General features: G+C 43.0%; 1 protein-coding gene across 11 annotated transcripts in view; it reads right to left on the bottom strand.

Moving 5' to 3' along the window:
• Positions 1-16064, bottom strand: part of LOC119651140 — a 114034-nt gene that overhangs the window by 54617 nt on the left and 43353 nt on the right. For all 11 annotated transcript variants that reach the window (XM_038054618.1, XM_038054543.1, XM_038054592.1 and 8 more), the window contains 2 exons: positions 10186-10248; positions 9491-9651 (listed from right to left, as the gene is read on the bottom strand). In XM_038054618.1, coding sequence (XP_037910546.1) covers positions 9491-9651; positions 10186-10240 — 216 coding nt within the window. In that variant the 5' untranslated portion in view covers positions 10241-10248. The remainder of the gene's footprint in view (positions 1-9490; positions 9652-10185; positions 10249-16064) is intronic.

Here is a 16064-nt window from a genome sequence, read left to right as displayed (position 1 = left end):
TCATCTACAAGAGAAGGAACCTCACCGAATGTAATACGATTAAGGACCCTGATGTAGTGTTCTTTCCACCTCTTCAGTTGTTTATCATCGTGGATGGGAGGTCGACCGCTAATGTTCTTCACAGGACCATCAAAAGATTTGTGACCACATGCAAGCTCTTTCGTGATGTGGTATACACTTTTGAAATCATTGCCATTTGCGGCATCTTCCGCTTCCCTGACCAGCGTAACAGCAAATTCTTTTTTGTACGGCGTACACTATGATAAACTTCACGGGATTTCGCTCGGCATCGGAATTCGAGCGCCATCACTCGCAGCGGTCAACTCCTTCCGTGCATTGATCCGCCTCCACGACACCGCAGTCAACCAGATTTTATAATACCCTTTCGAGACGTAGCCGACAACCTGTGCAGCGCCCGAGAAAAGAGTATTTCTGATGGCGGGCCAATGTTCATCGATATTCTGAGGAGGGTTACTAAGTAGATATGCCGTTGAATCAGCAAGATAGTTTTCGCAGTGTCGGTCGATGTTGGCCTTAGGGGGTCGCAGCTCACCAACCCTTGCGAGAAGTGGTGGACGCAACACTCAAGCGAATCAGATGGTGATCCCTTTCGAGGTCGATGTCAGTGCCTCTTTTGTTACGCGCATCCAATGGCGAGGCGGTGGAAGATGTAGAAATGTACGCAACTCCTATTAACTATTACCATTACGGTCGCCAAAATTCTGCTTCCCCATCACATGTTCGAGCAAAGTGTTGTCAGACCCAACCTTGGTATTCAGATCACCCATCGCGATCACAATGTTACCTTTAGGAAGCTTCCCCTAAACCGCGTTTAATTGCTCATAGAAAGAGCATCCTTCTCCACTACATAGGAAGTCTTCGTTGGTGCGTAGCATTGTACAATTGTGACTCCTTAACCAGAATCGAAATCTAGTCTGTGAGAAACCGGCTTCCGGGTCAAGAGAGCGTGCCTTGCGGTAGCCGTCGAAAGCAACCGGGCACAGCATTCGCGTTTGCTAACATTGGGCTTTCTAGAGTACAGAAGCACATTGCCGCAAGAAGGAGATGAGTACCTTCCAGGGTCTCACCATCTTACTTCGCTTAGGCCCAAAATGTCTAGTTTATATGAAGAAATTCCCACACATTCCAGAAACCAATCATAGTCCGTTTTCAATAGCCAAGTAGAGTTTCAAAATGTGCAGATTACTAGCACACAAATTTCTATCCCTCTCAGTCGCCTCTTACGACAAGCAGAGAAGGCGTGTTTTTTTAAGCCCCAACTCACAGGGTTACATGGTTACCCTTAAATTATACATAATGATTTTCTCTATAAGTAAACAAGTGTTTCTTTTATTGGTATGCTGGGGAACAGAACCTTTGGCCAAAGTTGAAAATATTTTCTTTCAGGTTTGAAGGGTACTAAGTCCGCATCCACTTGATGTCAGATGCGTGCCTTGGGAGCAGTGTGACCGAAGTACTTCGCTCTTAGGGCAGAGATAAGGCATTGTCTGTCGAGTTGCCTCTGCCCTGGTAAGAAACCGTAAAGCCGTCCTCGCTTACAATTTTTTGAAGTTCGGGGGCGAAGCACTAAACGAGAGTAGTCCGTGGACCAAAACAAGAGGGAGCAAGTCGCCCCCCATTTGGTCCGATCCGACATCACGTAGATGCGGACTTAGGACCCCTCAATCAGCAGTAAAATCAGTCATCGTGATAATGAATCGAAACAGAATATCGCAACCGATATTCAAAGTTGAGTTGAATCCAGACGTTCGTCAATTGGGACAAAGAGAAGTTCACCCAATACTATGTGCAGGAGAATGACAGTGGAAGAACTGCCAGAAATTTGGCCACCCCATACTGTACACTTTCTAGTGTGTACGTAATCTGCGGGGAATTCCATAAAATAGTTCTATTCATCAAAAATAAAACAGACGATACAGCCAGAAAATGCAGTAACTGTGGACAAAATCATACTGCCAATTATAGAGGGTGTGAAGGTTATAAAGCTCCGAAGTAAAACACGCCTTTAAAGGGTGGGAGCAACAGCAAATGAACTCTGTGGATAAACACAAACTCTGGCTAGTTCTGTTAACTTATCAGCCTTTTCGCCCTGGAGTGCGATTTGTTGATGAAGTGAAATACCAAGACCAAAGCGGGTCAGCGATTTTGATTAAATGCCAGCTCCAGCACTATCCACTGGAAGTAACTCAATCAAGCCACCTCGCTATCCCTGCAGAAGTGGTCAGAGCAACTTGTCACATTGCCCTCCGCGACATAAAATAACGCGAGAGGAGTTTATTCAGTTCTTTAATATTTTTGGGAGCAAATTCATTGGCGCTGCAAATTTCAACGCAAAGCGTATTCACTGGGGGTTCAAGGTTAGTTTCTCCTAAAGGTAAAAAGAGAGAGAGCTTCAGACCTAATTAACTTTGGGGTATCAAAACGAATCGCACGGTAATGTACAAAGGCGCAACCAATTTACAAGCTTTCGTCAGACCACTCTCCCGTAATTATTACTGTGCAAAATATGCCAAAGTACAATAAATCTCAACCAACCAACAATAGTGTTTCGCTGGACGTTTGATTAAGGAGTAAATCTGACATCGATGAAGTCCTTGATTGTTTCAACAAAATTTTACTGGAAGCCGCCTCTATAGCAAGACCAAATACTTCAAAGAGAGCCGCATTCAAAGAAGAAAATGTTAAACCTTTTGCGCAATAAAAGAAGCGCGAAGAGAATGGAATACATAGGTCTCCCCATGCAAGAAGCGGACTCAATGAAACCACAAACAGCTTAAATCGGTCCTTACGGAGAACCAGGACTCTTATATTCAAGGATTCCAGGGCGGGCTGTTTGCTTATGAATTCATTGACTATTCATTATGGAAAACTGCTAAAAAATCAATAGGCCGACTTCAGAGAGTGTCAACTAAGAATTACCGCAGGAAATTGGGCTAAAAGTAATGATGACAAAGTCAAAGCATTCGTAGCCCACTTGGAAGAAGTATTTCAACCAACCCATCTAGAAATGCCATTTGGATTTCGCAGTTGTCCAGTTAGCACCACGATAAGCGACCTGTAAACTTCCCTGGAAGATGATTATTAAAGAAAAAGTCAACCCTAGAAAGGCTCCAGGGTATGATTTAGATACTTCTCTTATGCTAACAAGGCAAACTGGGAGAGCATGGCTGCGAAATACGGCTTAAACCAGCAACTGGTTACTTGGTACACTGACGAATCCCTCACAGCAGAGGGAGCGGATGCCGGTGTCACTGGTCCAAGGAAAATGTACTTTGAGCCAATGGGCAGGTACACTAGCATATTCCAGGCGGAAATATACGCTATAGACAAATGTGCCTCCTTTAATCTGCAAAGGAATTACAGGGGGCAGAACATAGCTATTCTCACTGATAGCCAAGCAGCCATCAAGGCACTTAGGTCCAACCAGATGAACTCTGAACTGGTATGGGAATGCCTTCAGAGACTGAATACACTCGGCTCGTCCAACAAGGTCTGGATACTTTGGGTTCCAGGCCATGCTGGGTTGGAAGGCAATGAGGCAGCGGATGAACTAGCCAAGAAGGGAGCAGGGATGCCTTTACACGGGCCAGAACCCTTCTGTGGAATCGGAAACGGTTTCATGACTATGAATCTAAGAAACGAAGAGAAACGGTTGAGGGAACTATATTGGACGGGCCTACCAGGGATGGAGCAGTCCAGGGTGCTTATTGGAGGATATGAATCCATGCGTATAAAGGATTGCTTAAACCTCACCAAAAAGAACTTCCGAATCATAGTGGGAATTCTAACTGGTCATTGTCGGCTGAACTATCACCTAGGGAAGCTAGGGATATTTACGGACACCGCCTGCAGGTTTTGTGAGGAGGAGGACGAAACCTCTATACACGTCCTGGGACAGTGTCCGGTACTTGTGCAAAGTAGGTCGAGACATCTGGGAGAACACTTAATACAAGATTCAAAGCTGAAAGATCTGGAAATAGTGAACATACTAAAGTTCCTAACGGTTACAGGCCTGCTTGAGATACTATGATCAATAGGTACACTATAACTAGTAAAAGGGGCACAATAGTTCTTCAAGGACGCGGTGTGACTTTCCCTTAACAGAATAATAATAATATGCTGAAACAGTTGCCAGTAAAAAACCACAGACCAGTTCCGTAGAAGTCCAACTGTCGGGGGTTGATAAATTCGTCGAAGGCAATTTTGACAGCCTCTTCGCTCCTTAATTGTTTTTCCGCCCAAAAAATGAGCCAAAAGCTTAAAAAAGTGGTAGTCGGTTGGCGAAAGGTCCAGTAAATATGGTGAATGAGGCAGAGTCTTATACTGCAATTCGTTTAACTTTTGAACCGTTGTCCTGGATACATGGGGTCGTGCATTGTCGTGAAGGAGTAGCACACCATCTCTATTGACCAATCTCGGCCATTGAATACTCAACTTTTAGTGCATTCCCTCGAGTTGGGCACAGTATTTCTGTGCATTTATCGTTTCTCCAGATGCCAAAAATGAATAGTGGATAACTCCAGCTATAGACCACCAAACAGTCACCATTACCTTCTCCAGATGGAGGCTCGGTTTCTGCATATGTTTCGGTGGCTCATCAGCATCTGGCCATTGTCGTCGATTGTCGTATAACATCCAATTTTCATCACATGTCACTATTCTGTGCAAAAAGGGATCGCTCCTGTTGCGGGAGAGTAAAGAACTGCAAATTTTCATTCGAAGCGCCATGTTTTGCTCTGTAAGGGCATGCGGAACCCATTTGTCGAGCTTTTTCATCTTTCCAAGTTGGTGCAAGTGCCGGGAAACTGTTGAATAGTGTACGCCCAGTTTCTCTGCAATGTCTGCACAGATGGACGTGTGTCGGATTCGACTAGCAAACGCAGCTCGTCGTTGTCAGTCGATGGACCTGGATGTCCACGTGGCTCACTTTGAAGGTTTACGTCGCCTGACCGTGTGTATCAGCTCCAAATGCGCTGTTAATGCTCCTGGCCGCCTCCGCTGCTTTATGACCGAGTTTGAACTCATACAGAAAAGGGATACGTTTCTGGCTCTTTTCGGTCCTTTTTTCCTTTTCATTCACTGTTACCGCAACGATGGTCAAAACTAAAATGACTCCTTGATTAAATGTAGGAGCATTTATACTTCATTATCCGACACCAACAGCCCCAACTGGTGGTGGTTTGATTCAGCAAAATCGCAACTAACTTCACTTGATTGCCAGATCGGCCATTTCATATGCAACAACCTAATAGAATTCAATCATCGGCGTACAGCGTTCATTTCGTTTGAGGCTTAATATTGCCCGCGCAGTCGTTTTCCCTATCGAAATTGAATTGTTTCGTGGGTGAATGCATTCGAGACTACTGGAAATCACAAGTGTGCACTAGAGCACCGTCACTACCCCAGAAAACATTGAGAGAGTCCGGGCGACCATTAAACAGTCTCCTGGCGTTCAACGCGGAGTCTGTTAAACATTCTTCTTTAAGGAGTTCCATTCATCGAATATTTTAAGGACATCTTTATATGCGTCCTTTCAAAATGATAGTCGCCCATGAATTATTTCGTTTTATTTTCGGACGAGGCGTATTTCCATCTCGACGGATGTGTTAATAAAAAAAAAACATGCACTATTGAAGTGTAACAAACCCCAGAAGCCTCTACACTCCAGAAAGGTTGCAGTACGGTGTGCCCTTTCAAGAAATGTTATCATCGGGGCTTATTTTTCTGAAGAAGATAACCGAGCCTTTCCAGCCATTTTAGCTCGTTACATAACCATGACATGGGATTTTCTCTTGCCTGACTTGGATTAAGAAGACGAGGCAGACCCTGCCTAAGATGGAGCGATGGCGTAGGTCAGGACGCCAGACAACTTTTAGGGATATCGAATTAGTGGACCTCGGTGCAAAACCGGGATGTCTGGAGTTCCTTATTAAGGCAGACCTAGACCGGATACCGGTTGTTGATGATGATGATGACTTGGATGAATTTGAACTGGATAACATTTGCTTTCAACAGGATGGGGCTACAAGCCACACAGCAAGGATTATCAAGGATTTTTTGAGAGCAAGGTTCTCCGCACGTCTGATTTCTTTAGGAGGGAGATTTGAACTGGCCAGCGAGATGTTTTCTTGTGCGATACCTCAAATCCAAAGTTTACAACGATCGTCCTAGGATCCAGGAAGTCCAGAGTACATGGAAACTTAAAAAAAAAGCTGCTTCAGTGTGTACGAGGGGACGGAGCAAATTTGAGTGATATACTATTTGAAATTTGTTATAAAATAAGGGGAACATAGAAAATATAAAAAATGTTCAGTAGTTTGTGATTTATTAAATTTCGTAATCTATCTGTCTGTGGCGCACCAAACTGTATGGAAGAGTACTTTTTTGTCTAACTCGATTTTTGCTGGAGACGCTACGTGCTGATAAGTTTGAATACTTTTTGTCTGACACGCTACGAACTGGACACTCTTTGTGCCGGTTAAAATGAATAGAGCGTGCTGATAAGTATGAACTCTTTCGTCCAATGCGAATCCGATTAATCAAATACATTGAAAAAATATATGCAGTTATCAACTAGTACGAGGATCTACATATTTGTAGTTTAAGACTTTGGTGTAATCGGATCAAATAAGTCACTGTGAAGCAATTGGAGCGGTGGGTTTTCTTGGTGTTTGTATTGCTTCTGTGTCACTGCACTCCGTGCTCGGTTATGTTGACTTCAATTCCATTCCTTCGACCTGCCCTAGAAATTTCCAAGCGGTTCCGTGATTCAAGTGTCCTAGCCATTCGAGCCGAAGGTTAAGGTCTTTGTCAGTTAACCAAGCTTTAGTCAGGCTAAATTTTTTCCGTAAACTCAAGGAGTGTAAAACTGACGTTCCATCCATTGTTTAGCCATGTTTCCGTACGAACGCTTTCCTGTTTTTAAAAGTAATCTCGAATTTTCAGATTGGTGCCCTTGGATGCTTTTGGGTACAACTGCGCCATCGATCTGGATACCAGCAATTACATGAAGAATATAAAAACGCTCGAAAGAAACTACATGTGGCCATCATGAAAAGTAAAAGCGAACACTGTGTAAAGAAGCTGACATGAACCCCTGGGGTGGTGCCTATAAAACCGTAATATCGAAACTTAAAGGCAAACGCTCCCCACCGATCTCTTCCCCTACTCTGCTTGAGGAAATAGTAACGGGTCTTTTCCCACAGAATGTGAGTACCGCTAACCTTCCCACTGTCGAGATAGACACCGCGGAAATTCCCATGGTAAGCGAAAAGGAGGTCCTCGAAGCTACGGATAAAATTGTTGGAAATAAATCACCTGGCTTGGATAGCATCCCCAATAAAGCTCTGAAGGTAGCAGCCAAAATAGCTCCAAATATGTTTGCCGAGGCGTTCATCACATGCCATAAAGAGGGAGCATTTCCTACACAATGGAAGAAGCAGAAATTAATTCTAGTCCCCAAGCCAAACAAACCTTTGGGTGCAGCTTCGTCCTACAGGCCGATATGCCTTCTAAATAATACTGGCAAACTATTCGAACGAGTAATCTATAACAGATTAATTCGAATTGCCGAAAAGGATGGCGGTCTCTCCGAAAATCAGTTCGGTTTTCGAAAGGGGAGGTCCACAACGGATGCACTTGTCCTAGTAGCTAACACAGCTAAGACCGCACTTGACGAGGGCAAATGTTGTGCAGTGATTACACTTGATGTGAAGAATGCCTTCAATTTCGCTAGATGGAGTAAGATACTTGAGCCCTTAATTAACTTAGGCGTGGCGAAGTACCTGGTGCGTATCGTTGCCGACTTCCTAATCGATAGGATTCTGTGCTGCGAATCAGATGAAGGAATGAAATCCTACCAAACGACACGCGGAGTTCCATAAGGGTCTGTCCTAGGGCCACTCTTGTGGATTATTATGTATAACGGGGTCCTGACCCTAGACCTTCCTACTGGTGTGGCCTCCATTGGTTTCGTGGACGATATTGGTGTGACGGTTGTTGCACGCCTTCTCGAGGAAGTCGAGCTCTATGCAAATGAAGCAGTTTATGAAATTAAATCCTGGTTAGAGAATGCTGGTCTGCAGCTCGCAGTGCATAAGACGGAAGTGGTACTTATTATCAAGCGGAGAAAGTACACTTCAATGAAGATCAAAGTTGGAACGCAAACAATTTATTCCAAGCCTGCACTTAAGTACTTAGGTGTAATGATTGACCAGAGGTTGAATTTCAGATTGCATGTGGAGGGTGTAGCAACCAAGGCATATAACATCGGAGCGCTGGTTGCGAGAATGCTACCAAATATAGGTGGCCCAAGGCCGACCCGTCGACTCCTTATTTCAAGGGTGGTCAGTTCCATCCTACTGTATGCAGCCCTAGTATGGGCAGATGCACTGGAAAATATAATAAATAAGAAAAAGATTGGAGCTGCGTATCGCATAAGTGTACTCCGAACATGTTGCGCTTACAGAACAATTTTCAATGAAGAAATACAACGACTTTACGATCGAACGTACCTCACCGGAGAATTTCCTGCCCGTCGGCGACAGTTCGCACGAGCTGAAACTGTCGCGGAATGGCAAGAGAAGTGGGACGAGTCAGAAAAAGGCCGTTGGACTCACAAAAGCATATGGGATATCCGGAAATGGATCGAGCGACCTCACGGCAAAGTAGGTTTCGACCTAACTCAATTCTTGAGCGGACACGGAGGCTATGGAGCATATCTGTATCGATTTGGGCGTGATGAGTCGCCATATTGCCCACAGTGTGCAAACATTCCAGAGGACGCAGAACACGTCTTTTTTCACTGCCCCAGATTCGAAACCCAAAGGGCTACATTAGAACCTACAACCGGGGAGCACTTTACACCCGGAAAATATCATGGAGCTTATGGTGAAAGCCAAGGGGATATGGACCGAAGTTGAAAAAATGATTACAGCCATCGGAAAGAAGCTTAGGCAGGAGGAAGTCATCCGAAAGAATGAACGCGAGAGGAACACGAATGTTGACATGAGCGCAGAATAAATTCTGATCCAGTCCCGCGACGTAATACCAAATGGGAGTCCCGCGGGGAGAGTGGAAGGAGAAGGAGGTGGTTTTAGTGGGTAAGAGTCCCACATAACCGTGTGGTAGGAGCCTGCGGTAACTTTTGAAGCTTTCCATCTTCCATCGGGGGGAAAAAAAAGACAGACAGACAGACAGACAGACATTAAACCGATTTTAATAAGGTTTTGTTTTACAAAGATGAACCCTAAGACTTCATAGGTTTATTGTCACCCCCATTTTTTTTATATTATTACTTTTAGTTAACAATTAGGAAAGTAAATATATTCAGATATAAACCTGTGATTTAAATGCAAAATTAATATACGAAGGTCAAAAAATTAATTTTCTTTTTCAAAAGAAAAGAAAACCAATTTAAATTCAAAGTACTGAAAAGCTCATTTTCGATTTTTATCACTACTATACCTACCAAAACATAAGGCACCGTCTCCAGAAACTTCCTCACTCTTGGATTTGTGCTGGTTTCTGTACGTAATCGATTTCCCTGTCCAGCCCAGAGAACTCGTGTCAATTTACCCACGTCCTTGTCATGAATCCAAATTCTGATGCTTGAAGGCTTCACAACAAACGCTGCATTTTCAAATTCAAACGCTTAGAGGTTACTTCGGTGTGTAAATGTAGGAAGGATATAGGCATAGTAGGGAAACAAGTGGGGTGGGTTACATCTAACAATACGACCAACTACTTTTGTGTGTCTAAGAAATAGGCAATCGATTAGGTAATCGTCATTTTGTCTTTCGTGTCACGAAGGTAACTTCCAGGATGTGGGTGAAAGCAATTTAATTTCAATCAATTTTAATTTGGTTTCTATTATTGGTATGCATATTCCAAGGAGAATCGATTGGGATTACAAATGGATGGTGTAATTTTAAAAACCTATAAATTTGTCTATTTTTTTCTAGGTAGGAACGAAAGTACCCTCTTCAAGGAAGTGGTACGATTCTCGCTGAAAGTGGAACAAACTTTCGTTTGAAGTTATTCAATTCATATTTAATCACCCGTGCTACATTCATTTCAGAAATAAGGTGCACACTTTCTAAAAATGCTGGTGTTATTTTTACAGGTGATTTATATAGAAAAAGACTTGAACTTCTGAAATCTCACCTTCCTTGCTATCATCACGCCCACTAGTTTTTGATGAGTTGCTGTTACCGTTCATTGGTAAAACTGAAATAGAAAAATATTAAGGTTGAATGGATATTATGATAACTTTAGCCTTTTGAAAAGATTTAATTTGTGATCATGTACACAATTGACTGGCACACACTGAGTTTTTTGGGGTTGTTATGTTGAAATGGTCTACCGAAGGGGAGTATAGCTTAGCTGACGCTCTCTTACGGAGGACCAAATCCTCGAGTTATGCTTTGAAATTGAAATTGGTATTTAATTCACATCACTTAAATGAACTTTTTTTCAAAAACCTAAAGATGACTCCTTCAGTTATTTAATCCAAACATTTCCCAATCCAACTTTATTAAGGGGGTCACCCCGGGTGTCGGATTCGTGGAATCGAATTTTTTTTTTTTGACATGAATTATATCTAGATATTGTGTAAAATATATGGGTAAAGTGATTTTTTGATATTCAGAGTAATTTGGAAGTAATAGTGTTGAACACGTGATAAGTGATATGCCAGATTTATGTCGATCCTTGTAATAAAGCTTGTATTTGTCGGCCCGAATGATGTTCGAATGACTTTGCTAAAAGGACAAGAATTGAAGCCAAGGCTATACATGTGTTTCTTGAAGAAACCTAAGGTTTATGGATTAGGTATAGCAGATTTACAGCCAGTTAAGATTTTATGGTTAAAAGTCGAATTCTACTTTTTAAATGAGTTTTTCTCGAAACCGCATGTTGAAAATCGGCTGCCACCATAGCCTAAAATCTATCCAACGAAATTCTCTGAAATTTTCACGACTTATTCAGAACATATTTCTACGGTTCACAAACTAGGATAATTGCAATTGATTCAGTAGTTTTTTTTTTATTCATTAAAGAAACCGTGAAAAAACACCAAAATTCACAAAAAAAAGTTTAACACGCCACCAAAAATTTAGCTTTTAATATTTTTAAATAATCCTAGTTTGCGGACTGTAGTTAAGTTTCTACATTAAAATGCCTTTTACTTTTTTTAAGATGATCACAGCGCCTTCTAGCGTGGCAGCAGGAAAACACCTTTTTTTGGCGATGGGTGTATACATTGTTCTGTATTTCAATAACAAACTATGCGATCGGGCTACGAAAATTACTATGTGCGCTCAAGATATTAATTAATCTATGATGAAAAATTCGTATTTGTATCTTTATCCAGTTCTTCACAAAAAATTTCTAAAAAAAGCCAAAAAAAACGGTCTTCACACGGGATGACCCCCTTAAAACCGTCTCTTATCGAATGACACCATAGACAGCTCAGTTCGTCCATACACTGAAGCGATTCAGTCAGTATGTAACCAACTTGGGCAAAAACGTACTTTCAATAATGGGGAATATTACCTCCTTTCCGGACGAGAATATTTAAAAATAGATATTCTGCACATTACTCCTCCCTGAAGTACGACAAACAACATTTGCGGAAAACAACATTTTTATTTCCCTATTCTAAAGCTAAAAGCTAAATTAAACTAAACGTATGAACTACCTTAACAGTTTGACTTAATATAAGATATAAACTAACAACTAAGATATAAACATTAGAAAAGTACTCTAAGGAAAAATTGACAAATTATTTTGGAGCAAAAGTTGAAAAAAACTTCCACTCATAGAATTTTAGATAGGGGGGGAGGGGGGGGGGGGGACTTGGATGTGGGTTGGGATGGGGTGCATGCGGGAGAGGTTTGGGAAAAGGAAATATTACACGGCTTAGTGCCCTCGTGATTTGTGGGAGGTGCGATAGGCGGGAATTTATAGTGACCCCAAGGTAGGTGATTGGGATAGGGATTGGGGCGTTGTGAATTTTGAGGGATAGTGTTGATATGTCACTCCCTATTTTCCGCGTCATCCCTATTTTACCGCTGAATACGATAGTTTTGTATTTCTGTGGGTTTAGGAAGAGTTTTCAACGGGCGAAGTACTGGTAATGCTCGTCCAAATAGGAATTTAGGCGGGCTTCACCGGCCGGGATGTTGTTGGTGGAGGTATAAAGGATGAGGTCATCCGCGTATTGGAGGATTCGGGTTGGGTTTGGGTAGGTCTGCGGTGAACAGGGGAAAGAGGCTAGCGGAGAGGACTGATCCTTGATGGTTGCCAGCCGGACTTGGGTAAGGAGAGGAAAGGTACTGTTGGAGTTGAACTTGGAATTTCGGCCCGTCATGAAAGCGAAGAATTAACTTGCAGGGGTGCGGATGGAAATGGAGGACTTCGGAAAGCTTATAAACGAGTCCATGTTGCCATACGGAGTCGAAAACCATCCTTATGTCAAGGACACAGGCTATGGCCGGCGGTTTCCGGTTGAGGCCCCGGAGAACGTCCGTTTTGGGCACGGGGAGGGCATGTTCAATCGAGTATTTGAGTCGATTGGCGAAGTGAAATTTGGGGAGTGTGTGATAGGAGTCATAGTGCTCGCCAATGAGTGCGATTATGGTCCTCTCGAAGATCTTGACGGAGGATGATAAGATCGAGATAGGCCTGTAGTTATCGGAAGTTTTGGTTCTCTTTTGGGATGGAAGCTATCCAAGCACTCTTCGAATCTGTTGGGAAGTGGGCATTTGCTAGGCAGTGGTTGATGATAAAGGATATCATAGGAGCAATGCGAGGAGCGCATTCCTTAGGACGTCAAGTCCAATCGATTTTCTATTTTTGGAGGAGGCGATGGGCGCCATGGCGTTCCCAAAACGTGATCTAGGATGATCATGGTTACTGATGCCAGGGACTGTTTCGAAGAAGGGAAAGGTGATTGGGTTGGGAATAATATGATAGTTAAGCAACTGCTAATCAGGAAGTGGTCAAGGGAAAAATTGTAGTAGCCATTGTTGAAGGTTGGAAGAGCTAGGTTGAAATGGGCTAGGTGGATTATGGGATGGGTGGTTGTGAGGAAATAGTGGAGTTGTTCCCCGTCCTGGTTCGACCGTGCATCGAAACAGGACGAATGTCTGTCGTTGAGATCTCTATCGATAATTAAGAACCACTGCTTTCGGGAGGGCGGGGTTAAGAGGCGCAGAGGGACTTGACATCAATGAAGTCGTGTCTGCCGAGGGAGTGGTTGGGGCAGTAGACGGAGGTGACGAAAACCGAGGTTGATTGGGATTAAAAGGTAATGAGGGGGGCTTCAATTGATTTGAAGGTATCGGGAGGTGAGTGAATTCTCTGGAGATGAGGATGACCGTTCCACTGCAGGCGTTGGGGTCTTGAGGGTTGGTTTATGCTCGCTCACTCCCGAAAAGTTTGAAATTGCGAAAGGACGGTGTGTTCAATCTAGTTTCACATATGAGAACTATGTAGGGTTTGCGCTCGCCAGGAAATAACTCAAACTCGTGTCTGTGAGCTCGGCCGATGATGGAGTTGATGTTCGACTCGATTATTTCAATGTTCATTAATGGATGTCAAGATACCGATCATTGTGTTGTACATCTGCAGGAATTCTTGAGATTTCCTAGCGAACTCAACGAAGTCAGGATTGGAGATGGTAGTGGGGTGGGCTATACGAGTCGGTGTTTGGGGGGAGGTTCCGCTTCGTGCGGCATTTGCGAAGAACACAGGTGGACGAGTGTCCTATGCGCTGGCAATTTTTACATTGTAGTACCTGTTTATCTCTGATTTGTTCGAAGCGAAGCGGATTTTTAGACTTACCTCCTGTTTGTTCCTTGGTGTTGCACTGAAGGTGGTAGGGATTGATTTCCTCGTCTCCTCTGGTGATAATTGGAGGGCGCGGGAAATGTTTTGTTTGAAGTTTTTAAATATTTCAGGGTTCTCGACGAAAACAAGTGGAGGGATTTTTCGAGTTACCTCCTGTTTGTTTCTTGGCGTTGCACAGCTGGTGGTAGCGGTTGATTGCCTCGTCTCCTCGGGTGATGATTGCTTGTCCGCGTTGGTGGGGCTTAGTTTCTTGGCTTCGGTGTGGGTGGAGAAGGCTTCGGGCTGGGACCCCGTTGGGAGCGCAAGTGGAAACTTATCCACGCGCGTAGTCAAGTCTAGCTACTCTCTTTTCTTGTTGCTGGCATCGGGTTGGCATCGTGGCCTCTAGCGACACGATCACGAAAGTCAGCTCATTGATGCATTCATCTTGATGCCTGTTGTTTTCGAAGGCTTCCTCGAGTTTCCTCATTAGTCCCTTGTCTTCTTTTCGGAGGCCGACCGACTCGCAAATCGTGTCTACCGATGGCGTACTCCTTGCCATCCACTGACTGCGAGTCAGACTCGCAGTGACTGGATGGCTTCGTTTCAGACGCGGTATCGCCGCCGTGTCCGGGCTGTCAAGCTAAAGTTTAACGGTTGGGCTGTCTGACGCTTTTTTCGCTTCACCTTCGTAAAGCCGTCAGGCTGTAGAGCACTCATTCTGCTCTTATTTGCAAAAACAAATTACACTTCTCTATAAAAATGTCTTCCTTTGTTTCATCACTTTTAAAATACTCTTGCTTTTAAAAGAAATATTCGTACCAGAAATTCCACCAAACTGTCACTGACTAAAAAAAGTATTGAGCTGTGATAACATGTCCTACTGGCTGTGATGACACGGTCAAACTGATACTTAAATTGGCAAGAAAATTCTCACCCTATATACCACTCGTCTCAACAACTGCTTGACTAATATAGAACTAACTCCAAATACTACTAGGAAAATCAACCCTTGACTTGGCAAAAGTACCAGTCGCAATGATATTCTGCAAAAACTTCTCGCCCCAGAAACAGCAAAGGTTCTTCACAACTAGTTTCGCAAAAACCTACCGAAATTACCAGATCAATTATTACCTTTAAATCATTAACATCATACTTCCAAAAAACCAGCCAAATCTGACTATGCCAGTACTCGCTTCTCCCAACCGCTTGGCTCGATTTGACTATTCATTTTGTCAAGTCGCAGTGGTGGATTATGAATGACAAAATTCCGATCACTACCCTAAAGAAATACTCTGGATATGTTAGTCCTTTCCTGCCCTCTATTAATAGCCATTGTTTGTTGGACGACCTAGAAATGGGCACAAACCACACCCACGCCTAGAAAACAAATATCCTCTCCTTCTTGGTAGATATAGGCCTATTCCGGACCATTAAATCAATTATTGATAATGACTCTGATAGAAATAATTCCATTCCAAACTTTTATTTTGCCAACCGAAAAGGTCCTTCGGGTGAATACACTTTTTTATCCGATTTGAGTTTAAAGTTCAGCAACATTTATCCTCGCCATACGATAGTCCTGCTGGGATCCCACAAGACATCTTCCTCAGACGTTCGCCTTTAGTGCAAAGAGAGTGGGAGTGACTTTGGAAATGACTTATAAAACTAAGAACCTGTCCCTAAGCACCAAACCTCATTTTCAAAAACAATGTGGAATTCAATATGATATTAAGTGATATAAACTCTACTTTGGGGTGACTACAATCCATTATTCAATTTAAAAACCCACTCAGCAGTTAATTATGCTTTTGATTATTCGGATTCGAATTCATCTTCTGCTGATGATCACATTTGATAAACAAATTTACCCGCTCCATTTTGTAGGAGACCCCTCCCCTCTTAATTTCCACGTTGAATGATTTGACTCGCTCATGCGTTGACATTCACAGTTGCCACCTCCTCACGAAATTTGGTGTTATTCGTTACAACCATTTCTAAGAAAAGTACGTTTGGCAGACAGACAAATAGACAGTAAACCGATTTTAATAAGGTTTTGTTTTACACAAAATCTTAAAAAAGATGATGACACGAAGTGCTTTTCCAACCAAATCCCTATGATTCCGCATCATCTATGAGGATTGAAACTGATGAGGATAACTTCCTCCGTATGAACCAATTTCCGTCACTCCTCCTTTGCGGTTTCAAAATTG

This window comes from Hermetia illucens, chromosome 1 (assembly GCF_905115235.1).
Source record: "Hermetia illucens chromosome 1, iHerIll2.2.curated.20191125, whole genome shotgun sequence".
In the NCBI taxonomy this organism is placed as follows: domain Eukaryota; kingdom Metazoa; phylum Arthropoda; class Insecta; order Diptera; family Stratiomyidae; genus Hermetia; species Hermetia illucens.
The sequence above is the reverse complement of the archived record's forward strand: the minus strand, read 5'-3'. Positions and strand labels throughout refer to the sequence as shown.